At 44.6% G+C, this 17,787-nt stretch overlaps 1 protein-coding gene across 2 annotated transcripts in view; it reads right to left on the reverse strand.

Moving 5' to 3' along the window:
• Nucleotides 1–17,787, reverse strand: part of DCAKD (dephospho-CoA kinase domain containing) — a 33,926-nt gene that overhangs the window by 1,439 nt on the left and 14,700 nt on the right. For both annotated transcript variants that reach the window (XM_089674574.1, XM_089674575.1), the window contains exons 3-4: nt 17,259–17,462; nt 11,760–11,847 (exon numbers count right to left, since the gene is read on the reverse strand). In XM_089674574.1, the coding sequence (XP_089530700.1) occupies nt 11,760–11,847; nt 17,259–17,462 (292 nt within the window). The remainder of the gene's footprint in view (nt 1–11,759; nt 11,848–17,258; nt 17,463–17,787) is intronic.

Consider the following 17,787-nt stretch of genomic DNA (forward strand, 5'->3'; position numbering starts at 1 on the left):
TGCCACATGTCCCAAAAGACTACAGGGAGGGAGGACACCTTCCGCTTCCGATCGCCTAGGCGATCAGACCGGAAGTGGGATCAGGTACCTGTCAAATTCGTGTACCCGCTCCGCCCCCCAAAGGTGTCAATCCTTAATGGGGAGCGGGGGAACAATCCTTAAAGCGGAACTTCCCCTTTTGGGTGGAGCTCCGCGTTAAGCCTCAGCTATTCCATGCATTGTGTGTTGGTGGGGTGTTGTTTAGTTCAAATGGGTTTGGCATTCGTATAAAAGTCCTTCAAAAGTTATGAACAAAAGCATCATATTTTAATAACCATAGGTGAACTGGAACATACCTAAAACAACTTACATAGAGTAAGGGAGAGGTTTGTATTGTACCAACAACAAAGTAATTATATTCGTCACTGGCAGGGCCATGCCATCCATGAAGCCAACTAAGGCATCTGCCTCAGGCAGAACTCATTGACGCACAGTGGGGGACAGCAATTCCGAAGCTTCTCCTGAGTGGCTGTGGTGTGGATTCTCTGCAATTGGTGGAAGAGGACCCCACCTCCTATATGTAGTATAGGCTACAATGGCCAATTATCGCTTCACCTTCGGCCACATGGAGGTAGTATCTGGATAGTTTGTTTGAGCCAAAACTGGCCCAAAGTAAGTGCTTAAGCCAATCTCATTCTTTCGGGAGTTCTTCATAAGGTATGCCTGACTCTGCAGAGATGACATAACATCTTCCTCCTCGTCACAATCTTGGAGGTGCTCACATAACCTAGCAGAATATATTCACATGCTTTGGGACTGCCAAGCCAACCAATTATTTTGGCATACAGTGGTGACTTTTATTATAACAGTGACCATTACTAGGGTCCTTTAAATATAGAAATGTGTCTCCTGGGCCTGATAGAGCCATTGGCTCCAGCTCATTCAGCTAGAACATCTCAATGCCTTCTACTGATTTACACAAAGACAGTGCCCCTTTAGAGCCCCTTTCTTGGATTTCTGGAAGTCATTAATTAGTATTACACAGTCACTCTACAAAGCCATTTATGAATCCAGGGGTTACCTGAAGAAATTCCATAACGTCTGGGATCTCTGGACCAATTCTGATGATACAAGTGTACAGTGGACATACAGTTGCCTAGTCTCAGTGTGATTTCTCTGTAGGTTCTGTTAGAACTGGTCTGGTTTACATCCACTAACCATGATGACCCGTGGAGTAACCACTCTGTGACTGGATGGAATGATTAGAAATGCAGTTATCGTGGGAGAGTGTGGATGGGCAGGATAATGGAACCTGAATGCATCTGATTGTTTATTATTAGGGTCTTCTGTCGGAAGAATATCATGGAACTGAATATAGCGGACTGCTTTACTGTATCATTCTGTTGATTTCTTTGTGTTGTATTATGACTGTTTTTGTATTCTTAAGATGAGCGGGGGGGGGGGGGGGGGTGCTCAAATAGCTTTGTTTTGATAGATTGCTGCCCCTGGAATAACAGCGGTCATTTTTTTCCTCTGAAACCTTGAAAATATATAACCAGCGTGGGAATTTTTCCCATTTAATAGCGTGAAGCAACAGCCCTAAAAGAAGAAGGGTCTTTTCTCCCGAAACTCATTGGCTTGATGTACTTGTTTGTCAGGGATGCGGGTGTGACCAGAGATGTGTGTACTGACACAGGGAAACGTAGGCTTCAGATATGGTATAAATAAGACAATTTATTAAGACTAACAATACAAATATAAACGCAGTGCACCAAACCCCAAGCTAACACAAATACATACAACAAGGTGAAACAAACCCAAACCTAAACTGATATAGATGCACAGGTACATACACATATAGAGCACAACGTAGTCAGGCAGGTCGGGTCGATAACTATCGGGCAGGTAGGTACAGGAGGAGCAGGCGGAGAGAATGGTCAGGGTCACAAGCCAGGGATCAAACAGGAGAAGTCAGCAGAGGTCAGGATCAGGCAGAGTCGGCAACAAGTCAGGCAGAAACAGGAACAGGAATGCAGGTTACAAGGTACAGGGGCCCATGGAAAAACACACACCAAGGCACAGACTGCAGGTCTGGCCATCCCTTAAATACACCTGCAGTCAGCCCCAGGTGATGGCTAATTGCTGAAGTGAACCTCTGGTTGTTGAGAGCACCCGCTGGCCAGCCCTGGTACTGCAGCCCACAAGGCAGGTGAGTCCCACCACTATTGGCAAGTCCATTCCTGACATTGTTATACTCAATAAATGCCTCTTAATTCACCATCAGAACTGAATTCTTTTGGCGCTCATTCTTTTCTATTATTCTATGTATACCTGTGGAAACGACCTCAAGGCCGTACCAAAAAGGCAGCAGCTCATACCCGAAGTAGGTTTACCACCAATATCCACCATTGGGTACAACTGACTGGAGGGACATTTCCCTACCCACCCATGCGACCACCCACCTACGACCAGTGACTCATCCAGTCAGTCCAACGCAGTCTTCAGCACAAACAAGATTGTTTTGACAATGGAAAACTAAAAAAATTATTTACAACAGATTTTATATTAAAAAAAAAAAAATACTCCTTCTTGTGATTGTAATGATTACCTGAAAGCAATTTTGGTGTGAAATTCTCATTTTCTTTGTATACAGATGTGTATATTTTCCCGCCAGTGGTTTCTCTGTATGCCAGAGGTTAGCAGTTTGGTAGGATAGAAGCTGACATACAAGTAGAAGACCTCCAGGAAACTCTATTGTTTCCAGCCAGACTGAGCAGACTGATAGACTTAGATTGGAAAACAAGAACAGGAAGGCTAGGCACCCAATGATGCCTAGTTCTACTGCCTACTACAAAAGTCTACTGCATTTTGTAAGTGGCAGTAGGCAGCCATATTTGTGCCAAAACATTCCAAATCAAAATAAAGGGCCTAGTAGTAATTAGCTCCAAATAGCTAACATTGATTGGCTACCATTTTTACCCCTCCCACTTCCAGCCTGAGTCTTGTTTTGCTTAGGATTAGAGGAGAAGCTAATATAAAAACAAAATCGGGTACCTATGCTAATTGTACTTGTAACAATTTTATAATGAATCTAGCTGAATCATATAGGGGTTGATAATAAACCCAGAGAGTGCAAAATCTGGTACAGCTGTGCTTAGCTTCTAACTTCAGCTTGCTCAATTAAGTTTTGACAATAGAAACTGGAAGCTGATTGGTTACTATGCACAGCTGAACCAGATTTTGCACTCTCCAATTTTAATAAATCAACCCCATATTGTTAATATGTTCTGAGATTTTGGCTTTAAACATCAGATAGCACAACAGGATGTATAGAGAAGGAAAGAGGTATGATGTTTGTTCTGTACACAATATAATGTGAACACATAGCATGGGTCTGGTCCAGGGGCGGACTGACCTTTCGAGCACTAGGGCACTGCTCGAGGGCCCAGGGTCAGTAGGGGGCCCCATGAGATGCCCCTAGTACTTTTCCTTGGCTTTTTTGGGTGTGGTTTTGAGTGTGGGCGAGGACACAGGGGCCCCATGATCCCCTATCGCCCGGGGGCCCCATGAGTTGTTAGTCCGCCCCTGGTCTGATCTGAGCTGCTCCAACACAACAAACACTTTTCTCCTGCGCTAGGAAAGGACTCAGTAGACCCAATAGGAATGTTCTGGAATTTTCTGGAATATGCACTGCTTGCTGCCCTCAACAGACCGGGGTGGTCCGAATACATTGAATACAAATGGAGAAACAGAAAAAGGGCGCACCGACCTAGTGCATTACCGTTTAAAATAAATTTATTAAAGAAACAAAAATAGGTATCATACTCACAATGGACATAATAACACAGGCATGTCAAACTGAACAAGATGTATGGCCAACTCTGGCTCTGAGGAAGAGGTTGTGCCCTCGAAAAGCGTAAGCCAGTTGGTCATCCAGGGTTCCATCGTATGGACTCAGATGTTGTTTGGATCATACATCTTGTTCAGTTTGACATGCCTGTGTTATTATGTCCATTGTGAGTATGATACCTATTTTTGTTTCTTTAATAAATTATTTTAAACGATAATGCACGAGGTCGGTGCGCCCTTTTTCTGTTTCTCCATTTGTATCCTGGTCTGAGCTGCTCCCTGAGATTATACCCCAGATCAGCCCCAGTGTGACTTCTGTCTATCACAATATTTGATCCATTAGTGAGAAAAGAAAAACACCCTAATGAGCCAGACTACTTGAAATTCTTCTCAGCTGAAGTGGAATTTGTTAGGAGTAATAATTGGTTCTGATTCTTCAGACTGTTCTGTCCACAGACTCTTAATGAGCAGCTTTATCCTGACAAATCAATGCTCTTACTTCCCCTTTATATCTATTGTGACCACTCAATTGTTATGATGAAGACACAGAGCTGGGCTGGAACACGTACACACTACATTCCAAGTGGAAGCCCATCCGAATCTGACATCTCAGTGTTGGGAAGTCACAGGCACTTTAATCATCAAGTGGACATTCACCCTTAAATGACTCGATGAACGTTCACCAGCTCTGTAACATATGTACCTTGATAAATGCATAGCACCTCGTTTGACTTTTGTCCATACTCTGGTTGTCAAGCAATCAGCAATGGAACCTGCCAGCCGTTTTATAGTAAATACAGGGTCCAGGGAGACCAGATATAGTGAATTCAGGGTTCGGGGAGACCAGATATAGTGAATACAGGGTCCAGGGAGACCAGATATAGGGAATACAGGGTCCAGGGAGACCAGATATAGGGAATACAGGGTCCAGGGGAGACCAGATATAGTGAATACAGGGTCCGGGGAGACCAGATATAGTGAATACAGGGTCCGGGGAGACCAGATAAAGTGAATACAGGGTCCAGGGAGACCAGATATAGTGAATGCAGGGTCCGGGGAGACCAGATATAGTGAATACAGGGTCCAGGGAGACCAGATATAGTGAATGCAGGGTCCGGGGAGACCAGATATAGTGAATACAGGGTCCAGGGAGACCAGATATAGTGAATGCAGGGTCCGGGAAGACCAGATATAGGGAATGCAGGGTCCGGGGAGACCAGATATAGTGAATACAGGGTCCGGGGAGACCAGATATAATGAATGCAGGGTCCGGGGAGACCAGATATAGTGAATACAGGGTCCAGGGAGACCAGATATAGTGAATGCAGGGTCCGGGGAGACCAGATATAGTGAATGCAGGGTCCGGGGTTTAGTAACACTTTAATGTTGAAAAATGTAAAGCAATGCATTTGGGGGCTAAAATTATGAATGCAAGTTACTGACTAGGGGGAGAACCTGTGGGGCAAAGGATCTGGGGGTTCTAGCAGATCACAGACTCAGCAATAGCATGCAATGCCCAGTTGCATTGAAAAGGGGATTTACTCAAGCGATAATAAGACTGGCCATACATTATACAATTTTCCTGAGATTCTTGCTTTAGATTTATCAAAGACCATATAATAGGAGGTCAAACCTAAACAACACTTTCAATTGTATCCAATTAGGCAGGCACTTGCACTACATAGTGAAAGGTAAATCTAAAGGAAATTGGGCAGAAATTGGTCAAAAAAACTGTAAGAAAATTGTATAGTGTATGGCCAGCCTAATACAGATATAACTTTACCACTTTACAAAACTCTGGATCAGCCACGTGCTGAGTATGCCATCCAATTCTAGTCACCAATCATCAGGAAGGATGTGCTGGAACTGGAGAGAATCAAGAGAAGGGTAACAAAGCTAATAAGCGGGCTGGAGGATCTCTATTATGAGGACTACAAACATTAAACGTATTCTCCCTGGAGAAGAGATGCTTAAGAGAATATATGATAGCAATGTACAAATATTTAAATGGTGATTCCAGCACAGGGAGAAAACTATTCAGTCTCAGGTTACTTAAGAAGACATGTGGCCACTCAATGAAGCGAGATGAGGAGCAGTTTAACCTTAGACTGCGCACGGGTTCTTTACTGTTAGAGCGGTAAGAATATGGAACTCCCTTTCACAATTGCTGGTGTCAATGGGAAATGTTGATAATAGAAAAAAAAAAACGTTTAGATGGGCATGTGAGTGAATGCAGGGATATGGGAAATGGTAGTGGCATAAACACACGCACGCACACACACACACACACACTCAGGTTGTACTGGATGGACTGGTGTCTTTATTCAACCTTACCAACTATACACGACTATATCATTTAGACCTTGGTGTTTGGTAATTACACTAGTTTCATTTTAAAATACTTAATGATGTTTTATAATGAACATCTGCATTTTTAATGAATACATTAATGCGGTCATTGAAGTTTTTTACATTTTAAAGATCAACTTAAAGGCCATGTCTCTTACGATCTAAAATGACATATAAGGGGCGATTTATCAAAGCTAGAGCACACAGAATCAGCTGAAGGTATGCCAATCAACCAATCAGCTTCTAACTTCAGCTTGTTCTAAAGGCTGAAGGTTTTTTAACCTTCAGTTTACAGCTCCCCTGCAGCCCCCCTATTACTTAGCAGAGCTCAATCGCGATCCAGTGATGTCTCTCGGGTCTCTGCCTCCTCACTGGCTGAGAGAAAGCAGCAGGAGCCATTGTCTCCAGCTGCTGTCACTCACAGCCAGTAAAGAGGGAGCAGGGACCGGAGCCAAGTCCTGTTCTGTGAGTCTTATGGACACTCAGAGTGGGGCTTGGGAGCGAACATGCACGAGTGCCCCGAGAGCAAGCGGCTTCCTATGGGGGCACTCAAAGAGGAGGAGCCAGGAGCGCCAGCGGGGGGACCCGTAGAACAGGAGGATTGGGGCTGCTCTGTGCAAAACCATTTCACAGAGCAGGTAAGTATAACATGTTTTTTTTTTTTTTTTTGTGTTATAATTCTGCCTTTAACCTCCCTGGCGGTCTGATTATGTCAATATTTTTGAATGTCAAAGCGGTGCATTGTTTGCATGGAAATTTCAGTGTCTGATGACGAATTTCCCCACAAATCACTATCGCTCAATTCTGCAAGTGATTCTAATTCACTATCGCTGTTTTCTAGCTGGTATAAAACTGCTTTTGACCTAAAGGGACTCTTTTTGGATGCCATGGACCAGGGGCGGACTGACAACTTATGGGGCCCCCGGGCAATAGGGGATCATGGGGCCCCTGTGTCCTTGCCCACACTCAAAGCACACCTACAAAAGCCTATAAAAAGGTACCAGGGGCATTTCATGGGGCCCCCTACTGACCCCGGGCCCTCAGGCAGTGCCCGAGTGCTCGAATGGTCAGTCTGTCCCTGCTATGGACATTTTCTCAAGTTTCCAGGTAGAAAGAATGGTAAAAGTGCAGAGGACACAGTGGGAGGACATCGGCCAGAGGACACAGTGGGAGGACATCGGCCAGAGGACACAGTGGGAGGACATCGGCCAGAAGACACAGTGGGAGGACATCGGCCAGAAGACACAGTGGGAGGACATCGGCCAGAAGACACAGTGGGAGGACATCGGCCAGAAGACAGCGGGAGGACATCGGCCAGAAGACAGCGGGAGGACATCGGCCAGAGGACACAGTGGGAGGACATCGGCCAGAGGACACAGTGGGAGGACATCGGCCAGAGGACACAGTGGGAGGACATCGGCCAGAGGTCACAGTGGGAGGACATCGGCCAGAGGACACAGTGGGAGGGCATCGGCCAGAGGACACAGTGGGAGGACATCGGCCAGAAGACATTGGGAGGACATCGGCCAGAGGACAGTGGGAGGACATCGGCCAGAGGTCACAGTGGGAGGACATCGACCAGATGTCACAGTGGGAGGACATCGACCAGAGGACACAGTGGGAGGACATCGACCAGAGGACACAGTGGGAGGACATCGGCCAGAGGACACAGTGGGAGGACATCGGCCAGAGGACACAGTGGGAGGACATCGGCCAGAGGACACAGTGGGAGGACATCGGCCAGAAGACACAGTGGGAGGACATCGGCCAGAAGACACAGTGGGAGGACATCGGCCAGAAGACACAGTGGGAGGACATCGGCCAGAAGACAGCGGGAGGACATCGGCCAGAGGACAGCGGGAGGACATCGGCCAGAGGACACAGTGGGAGGACATCGGCCAGAGGACACAGTGGGAGGACATCGGCCAGAGGACACAGTGGGAGGACATCGGCCAGAGGTCACAGTGGGAGGACATCGGCCAGAGGTCACAGTGGGAGGACATCGGCCAGAGGACACAGTGGGAGGACATCGGCCAGAGGACACAGTGGGAGGACATCGGCCAGAGGACACAGTGGGAGGACATCGGCCAGAAGACATTGGGAGGACATCGGCCAGAGGACAGTGGGAGGACATTGGCCAGAGGACACAGTGGGAGGACATCGGCCAGAAGACAGTGGGAGGACATCGGCCAGAAGACAGTGGGAGGACATCGGCCAGAGGACACAGTGGGAGGACATCGGCCAGAGGACACAGTGGGAGGACATCGGCCAGAGGACACAGTGGGAGGACATCGACCAGAGGACACAGTGGGAGGACATCGACCAGAGGACATCAGGGGATTGCAGGGACAAGGTAAATTACACTACACACACACACTACAGTGTAATCCCGAGTTTGGCTCGGGGTTACAGCTTCTGGTACTGAAAATTAACCCCGAGTCACACTCAGGATTACCGCCATGGAGGTTAATATCACTTCAAGCTTTGACAATAAAACCTAGAACATGATGGGTTACTACACACAACTGCACAAGATTCTATGTGCTCCAGTTTTAGTAAATCCCCCCCATAGTGTAATGAGAGTGCCTCTTAATATAAATTGTATACCAGCAATTGTACAGCATATACTGGGAAAGAGACTATTGCATAAATAGTATTTGGAAACATAATTAGTAGGCCTTTTATAGAAGTTACAATTAAATCTTAGCTTTAACCTGCCGTCTTTACCCTATGTAGCCATTTCCCTTTTTATACGCCTACACTTACTCTTACAGCATTTTATAAAATCGGATAATTACATGTCCAGAAATTCAATGATAGGATTGTTCTGATCTCTCGCAAATCCTATACTCTTACTTTTTAAATTGTTTTTAAAGGAAACTACAGAATGATCCTAACAATCATCAGTTGAAGCAGAATATTGAAACGCGGAGGTAAACTCGACAGATAAAATCTTGTGTAATGGAAAGCTTGCCATTCCTGAGGGCAGAGAATCAATTAAGGTAATTAATGTATCTAATTCTAACCAGTGATCTGCACCAGACCTTGTTTTCTGTCTGTGATTAATGTATCCAGCAAGAGGCAAGTACAAACTTCTTCTGTTCCGACTATGCTGCCAATAATGTTATAAAAGCAGGCCTATAGGAAAAAATTAGCTCGGATTCGTTTCAGCAATCCTGCTGCAATAGTGAAGACTAGGATAGCTGAAAATCTGAAAACCTTACTTGTTGGGAAACAATTAGGATTCTGGTCTTACTTACACTGGTCAATGCTGATCAATGCTGAGGCTCTGGTTGCTTGATCCTGTGATCCTTGGGAGGCCGGCATTCAGGCTAAGCAAGCCAGTCAAGCATTCCCACTTGAACATGAGGCTAGGCGATCGTTGCTTCGGAACTGGCCATGTGACAAGTGGCAAAAGAATTCCCAATTTCTTTATAACATGTACATTTTGAACATTGAAGTATAAGTCAGCTAAGTAAACCTACCAACTAACCTACATTTCATACAGAGCAAATAATACAAAATGTTTAAAAAGTTACCATTAGTAAAAAATACCATGTGAAAACAAACAAATCTCTGATTGGACAAGGTGGGGATCGTGAAGTCAAAAGCTTGCCTCTCCTTGTCCAATCAGAGAACTCCCTGTGTGTCATGAATGTCATGCTCAAGACCATGCTCAAAGGAATGTGTAAGCAAACAGAACGGTCCATAGAACTGTGCACAGTATTAGGACCCTGTACGCATCTATATGGGTACAAGCACATGTATGTGCACAGGATCATTAGCATTGTGCATGTGCTCATATGCATGATCATGCTCGTTTAACCCCTTGACACCGAGCGCATGCCAATACGCGGCCTTTCGGCGTCTGGACCTTGACGCCGAGCGGCCGCATATTTGCGCGTCATTAGAAAATACATATGTGCTGAGAGCGCGTGCCCTGTGCGCTTCCAGCACATATATCCGTGACTCACGGAAAGGTTCCGATCTCCCCTTTCGATCTGGACTTTTTTCGATCATGTGACCGCCATGACAGCGAATCACAGCGGTCACATGACCCTGAAACACTGGCCACCTCCCGGCTTCTGAAACTCATAAAGGGCCGGGAGGCTCCGGCGCTAAGAGATTAATGGACTTTGGCGCCTAGTGACATATTTAAAGTCTTACAGGACTCAGGTTCATTGCTGAGTACTCATCAGCTTCTTCTGCTTGTGACCCGGATCTGTGCTCATCTGTATCCTGACCCAGCTTGCTCATCCTGTTTGTTCCTGAACCTCTACTGCTGACTCTGGCTTGCGCTTGGACCTTGCTTCCTGCCTGCTGCTCTGTTACATCTGCTCGCTTGATGCTGACCCTGGCCCGGCTTTGACTCTGCACCTGGTTCCTGACATTGCACTCCTGTTGCCCGGCTGTTGCCCACCTCTGCTTGTCTGACTACACATCCAAGATCCAGTATCTCCCTACTACTAGTTGACCTGCTCCAACTCTGCATCGGCTTCCCAGATATTCAGAACCAGATCTCCTACAGGCATGGGTCACTCTGTGCCCTGCTATACCCTGTCATCATCCCTTGGGGAAATAGGACAAGAGGTGTAAGGGCAGCCCTCTCGTCTGCTTGACCAGGTACGTGACACTGTGGTTGCTGTGGAAGGGCAACCGCCTGGCCCTTGACCTTAAAGACTGCTGTTATCACTGTAGTAGCAGCAACTACTACAGTAATTTGCAGCTTCTCTAGGAATTGGTCAGGTATGAAATATGCATATTTAGATTGTTCCAAACTGGACCAATGAAACTTTGCTATAAAATTCACACCTACACTTCAGCCTTAGGCTGCCTATATTTCAAGATCTATTGATCATTTTGAAATGGTATTTTTCACTAATAGTATTCCTATTCATTTGCACAGTTGAGCTCAATCATGTATGAAAAACAAGTGTTCAAAATGTACCTGATGTAAAGACACTCAGAAGACCACTGTTGTAGCTGTGACTACTACGGTGATCTGCAGCTTCTCCAGGGATTGATAAGGTATGAGATATGACATTGTTACAAGCTGGAGCAATGTAACTATGCTATAAAAACCACACCTACACTTTAGCTTTAATTAATATCCAATTAGATCTTTTGCTGTAAAATAATCATTTGGGCCCATCCCTAACCACCTCCCAATGAAACCTTGTCAAGACTTCCATGTAACTTCAGTTTCCTTTCTTTGTGGATCTACTGATTGTTTCTACTGATTGTTTCTACTGATTGTTATGACGTGCAGTTTTTACGGGAGGAAACCTACTTTTGTGTCTTTTTATTGTACGTTCAGTTTAAATTGCCCCAAATTTGTGATATGTTTAAAGAACAAGTCCAGACAAACTATTAAACACACTATATGCCTAGGAACCTCTTTAATTGCCGAATGATTTGTAAATTAAAGCATTGATCATTGCTATGCCAGCTGTATTTGCAGAATTCCGCTTTAACAATACTAAATGACAAAATGGTTTTTGTAGCTGTTCTATATTTTAAAACATTAATTCATCAAAAGTGGAGTTTTCTTTATAATTGCCCCCCTCCCACTCCCCACTTACCAGTAAACAAGTACAGCGAGCTTCATATAACGCATCAGGGTCCTCGTTTCAAATAACAATGGGATGTCAAGGATCACATATCGATATCCTGAGGTGTAGGGAGAAAATGATTACTAATCATAAATTCAGACCTCGGTACTTTTTGAACAGCACTGGAGATACAACTAACTATATGTGAAGTATAGATGGCAAAAGAAAACTAACATATAATTTCAATGACAAGGCTCTAAAATACCACAATACTCACAAAAACACCCCCCCAAATACCTTTAAAATGTCTTTTATTCAGCAGTCACCTGACCACAATTACCGTCTCCGCACTGTTCTGCGGGGAATGGTACTAGTAGTTCTGTTATGTGGTTTTTTTGACATTGTGACTCTGTACAGAAGCCATTGTCAGTCAAAATGAGCTGAGCTGGGCAGAGAGCCGTGTCTTTCATGCCAACTACACCAGCAAGGCATCCTGTACCTCTGATTAGTAGCGAAGGCATGCAAAATGACCACAGCAGCACAGATCTGCTTCTGTGCTTGAGTGCTCAGAATGCTGGGGAAACAGCTGACTGACTACCAGGTACTTTCTGATCACTATTAAAATAACACAAAAAGGAACCCTTCAATAAGTCAGCATTTTTCAAACAAGGTGCCTTCTGGGCTCTTCAGGGGTGCTGCGCTGTGTCCCATATTTCTGCACATTCATGTGTGCCCTTGGTGCAGATGGGCTGGCTGAAAGTGCTGATGTGAATGAGGATGAGGACTCTGATATGAACAGGAGGGTAGGAGATGAGGACTCTGATTTAAAAGGAAACGAGGCTGAGGACTTGGTTGTGAAAGAGGAGGACGGAGTACTCTAAAGTAAAATGAAGGGGGGGGGGAGGGGCTGAGAACTCTGATTTACAAGGAACGAGGCTGAGGACATTGTTGTGAAAGAGGAGGACTGAGTATTCTGAAGTAAAATGAAGGGGGGGGGGCTGAGGACTCTGATTTAAAAGGAAGCAAGGCGAAGGACTTCTTTGTGAAAGAGGTGGACTGAGTACTCTAAAGTAAAATAAAGGGGGGGGGGGCTAAGGACTCCGATTTAAAAGGAAGCGAGGCTAAGGACTTCTTTGTGAAAGAGGTGGACTGAGTACTCTAAAGTAAAATAAAGGGGGGGGGGGGCGCTGAGGACTCTGATTTAAAAGGAAGTGAGGCTAAGGACTTCTTTGTGAAAGAGGTGGACTGAGTACTCTAAAGTAAAATAAAGGGGGGGGGGGCGCTGAGGACTCTGATTTAAAAGGAAGTGAGGCTAAGGACTTCTTTGTGAAAGAGGTGGACTGAGTACTGTAAAGTAAAATAAAGGGGGGGGGGGCTGAGGACTCCGATTTAAAAGGAAGTGAGGCTAAGGACTTCTTTGTGAAAGAGGTGGACTGAGTACTATAAAGTAAAATGAAAGCGGGGGTGCTGTGGACTCTGATTTAAAAGCGGGGGACTGAGGACCCTAAAGTAAAGTGGGGTACTGAGGACTGTGATGTGAAAGGGAGGGACTAAGGGCTCTGATGTGAAAGGAAGGGACTAAGGACTCTGATGGGAAAAGGAGAGACTGAGGACTCTCATGGGAAAGAGTGAAAGAGGGGGACTGAGAGCACTAATGTAAAGGGGGGAATTAGGACTCTTATGTGAAATTGGGGGGCGGGGGTCTGATGTGACAAAGAGACCCAATTTTAGACTAGGGTGCATTAAGATTTTCAATATCTTTAAAGGGTGTTGTGACTTAAAAAACCGGTTGAGAAACACTGTTATAGGGCAAAGGAATGCATGCATACAATGTCATTATTAAGGGTTACAAACATGTTAGGGTCTCTTTATAAAAAAGAAAAAAATGCGTAGACATTCACCCAGTGAATCTTCATGTACATTCATTCTGTGAAAATCAGGCAAAAACAAATGTTCTTTAGGCTATTTTCTCTTCTGAATGTTCTTTTGTTATGGGTAGTAGTAAAATACAGTATTATACCACTAGATGGAGCAGAGGAATACAGGAAAGTACATAGGCCTTTACATACAAAATACAGTAAAATAAAAAATGTAATCAATAAATAAAATCATAATTAATTTAATAAATGTAAAAAAAATCATCTAAAAGTTAATTCTATTTTTAGAGAGCGAATGTCACAATACAAGAGAACACTAGAGGGAATTAACAAATGAAAGACAAACAAACCTATACTGAACACTGCTCCAGTTACAGGATAACCTGCAATCATATGACAGAATCAGTCACTCCTGCTGTCTGCCTTCTCTTATATTTCTACTGCCAGTCAGCCTGAGTTGAAATTTCAGATGGTGTGCTAGGGATGATGGCAGTTTTCTAGGCTTTAATGTAGACATGGAGGTTTTTTTCACCCACAACACACTAGTTCTGAAAATGATCTGATAAAGCTGTCTATTGTGACAGAGCAACTTTCTTTATATGATATAAAAATGTCGCCATACAATCAAGGAGCCCCTGGTGGCCCCTTCTCCTACAGGGCCCAGAACTGAATGCTGAGATCCTCATCTTCCAGACAAATCTACATTCAAAAAGCTTTCCATTTTTTTGTAATCTCCCATATAAGTTCCATCCCCCTTTCCAGTCACTTTGCAAATCACAATGTCTCATAATGGAGGCTCTCTTATCAGCTCAGACTGAAATACCATTCCTATAGTAGGCCTCAGGATCTGCAGGGACCAGGAAAAATATTCCGCTTTGCTTTGTTCAGAACCCGATGCTATCAAATCCAGGAGAGAACGAGAAATGAATTGTCACCTAGTCCCTAAAGGTAGAGTGATATTTGTCACCCTCTGCACCAAAAAAAGCTATTTATATATGTAGTGAAATGTCTTGTGATACAAATAAAGGCAAGTTTGACAAAGACACCAGCAGGGGTGTTATCTGAACTAACTAAAATTAAAGTAGATGTAAACCCTAAAAGTGTGACTTTAGCTTGCTAAAAGAACTGTGTACTATCAGCAACGGCAATTTCTTTTAATAAAATACTTGTGTTCCCATTTTGTTTTATCCCTTGTTGCACCTCAGTGATGCTGATCACCTGCAGCCTCTTTGCAGCCATGTCCTGTATACATGCACTTCAGTGATGACTGTGTGGCATTTCATAGGGTGACAACAGTGGACCACACCTGTGTAATGAATGTTGAAATGGCCCCTGCATCAGATGCCCATGTGACAATGCAGGAGCACAATCAGGAGACAGGGGATGAGTGTTTTCACCCTATAACAGCAAGTGCCTGGAAAAGGACCTTCATGGCAGGATCACCAGTTTAATGCAAGCTGCAGGCTAATCGCTGTGTAATCTCCATGTCAGTATGTGTTTGAACTTACACGGGATTATTACCATCTTTTCCTCCCTCATATGGCATTGTTCTGGCCTGGGGATTGGCCAGTCAAGCTCAAGCACTGAATCCTGAGAGTAAGGTTACATGAAAGACAACATTACATGCTCCTTCATACTTGGGAGTACTGGGTACTTCTGACAGCTCAGACATACAATCAGAATGGCAGGGGTAATATCAGCATAGCAAGAGAACCTGTCACTTTGGCCTGAAAGAGCAAACTTACATGTTCCTTTAAAGCTGGCCATACATGTTACAAATTGTAAAGTGTATGGCCAGTTTTCATTCCAGTGGGTGGTCTTGTTTTCAGACAGAAGATTTGCTTTAACCTGAAACATTACAAAACAGAGGAATGGTCATGTTTACCAGGTAATACCCTAAAAATCCTTCCTGGATCCCCAGGGACCCAAGTGAATGTAGCGCTCTGTTCTGTTCCGTAAGCCAGTTGTGCATTAAAAGCACATTGTTTATTTCTGTTTGTGCTGTAGCTCTACCCTAGGCTGAAGCCCAATTTGGGGGCATTACTATGGGGTGGAGCTATAACACAGAACTAAGCACCACTCCTTCTTTAAGGTTCGAGCATTGTGGACATTATGATTTCTGTCCATTCACAGCCCCACCAGCGCTGACTGATCTTTTACTGTTGTACGTACCAGGAATGTTCACTACCAGTAATAGATCAGTCAGTACTAGAGAGGCTGTGTCATTCATCTGCTGGCTGATAATAATCATTCCCTCACACTGACAATTGTAAATAATCAGTCAGCACTGATCTATCTGCCAGCTTCTAGTAAACACTGGACCGGCTGATAGATTACACAGCCCCACCAGCGCTGACTGATCTTTTACTGTTGTACATACCAAGAACGTTCACTACCAGTAATAGATCAGTCAGCACTAGAGAGGCTGTGTCATTCATCTGCTGGATGATAATAATCATTCCCTCACACTGACCATTGTAAAGAATCAGTCAGCACTGATCTATCTGCCAGCTTCTAGTAAACACTGGACCGGCTGATAGATTACACAGCCCCATCAGTGCTGACTGATCTTTTACTGTTGTACGTACCAGGAACGTTCACTACCAGTAATAGATCAGTCAGTACTAGAGAGGCTGTGTCATTCATCTGCTGGCTGATAATAATCATTCCCTCACACTGACAATTGTAAAGAATCAGTCAGTGCTGATCTATCTGCCAGCTTCTAGTAAACACTGGACCGGCTGATAGATTACACAGCCCCACCAGCCCTGACTGATCTTTTACTGTTGTTTGTACCAAGAACGTTCACTACCAGTAATAGATCAGTCAGTACTAGAGAGGCTGTGTCATTCATCTGCTGGCTGACAATCATTCCCTCACACTGACAATTGTAAAGAATCAGTCAGTGCTGATCTATCTGCCAGCTTCAAGTAAACACTGGACCAGCTGATTACACAGCCCCATCAGTGCTGACTGATCTTTTCCTATTGTGAATGGCAACTCAGAGCTAGCTGAGCTTTGTGATCTATCTGCTGGTGCTGTGTTTATTAGCAGCTGGCAGATCAATCACAAAGCCCCATATCGCTGAATCTTCATTCACAATATAAGTGATCAGGCAGCACTGGAAGGATTGTGCAATAAACTTGCCAGCTGCTAGTAAGCTTCCACTGCAGCGGCAGATAGATCGCACAGCCCCATTACCGCTGGGTGATCGTTTACTAGAGGCTTGTGTTATGAATGGAGCTGACCCTTCCCCCTGCTGCCCTGAATGATGGAGCTCGTCTTGAGTGCGTGCCTCCTGTCAGAGACAATCGCCAGCAATCATGTTTCATTACATAGTCGTCTCCTTGATACTGTGTGGTAGAAAAGCAGTAGGGGTGGGGGTGCTGTCAATAATAAGCTCTTGGCTTATACAGCACACTGAAAGATGGGACAAAGTGCTATATGTACTTTGTATCCTAGGGGAAAGGAGTAACAAAGTAAAGGGAAGTCTTATTTATTACTGGTATATCTAATTTATAGACGTTTTATGGCTCAGTCTCTTACCTAGATCTCATCAGTCACAGTACCTGTGGAACTACCTAAAAGGGATAAGTAGAAAACACTAGAACTGACCCATGGGTATTAAACAGACCGGGGACATTCGGCTCACCTAGAAAAAAGTACCGCAGTGTCTGCCTTAGCATTGCTTTGCGTATGGGGGGGTGGGTGATCGAGTTAAGTAGAGCCCTCTTTTCAGGACTGGAGAAGACAAGAGTCCCCAGCTTCTCACGGTCCAACTCTCCAGTTTTTAGCAAAACTTCTTCTCCAAAATGGTGCACGATCTGATTGTAGGCCGGGGTCCCCAGCTGGACCACTGGAAGAGAAACACCAGGCAAAAGGCAACAGTTTATTAAATTTATTACAAATTAACACAACCAAAATGTCTTACCGACCCTCTAAAACAGGCAATATATAAACAGCACAACACTCCCCAAAAAAAAAACCACAAAATAACCTCCATTGAACTATATAACTCCTCCACTAAATGATGGCTACATATATAGAAAGTGCATTACTAGCAAGAGGAAAAAAAGAATAATATTGAAAATTCATCCTGATAGCCCCACCGGTGTGGTATACACACTGATCCACACCTCCTCGTTGCTGGAGTCCACCCCGGGTAAGCTCTGGTGCTGGAG

The sequence above is a fragment of the Staurois parvus genome, unplaced genomic scaffold, assembly GCF_062004578.1.
Source record: "Staurois parvus isolate SC_StPar_1 unplaced genomic scaffold, SC_StPar_1.0 ptg000151l, whole genome shotgun sequence".
Lineage (NCBI taxonomy): Eukaryota > Metazoa > Chordata > Amphibia > Anura > Ranidae > Staurois > Staurois parvus.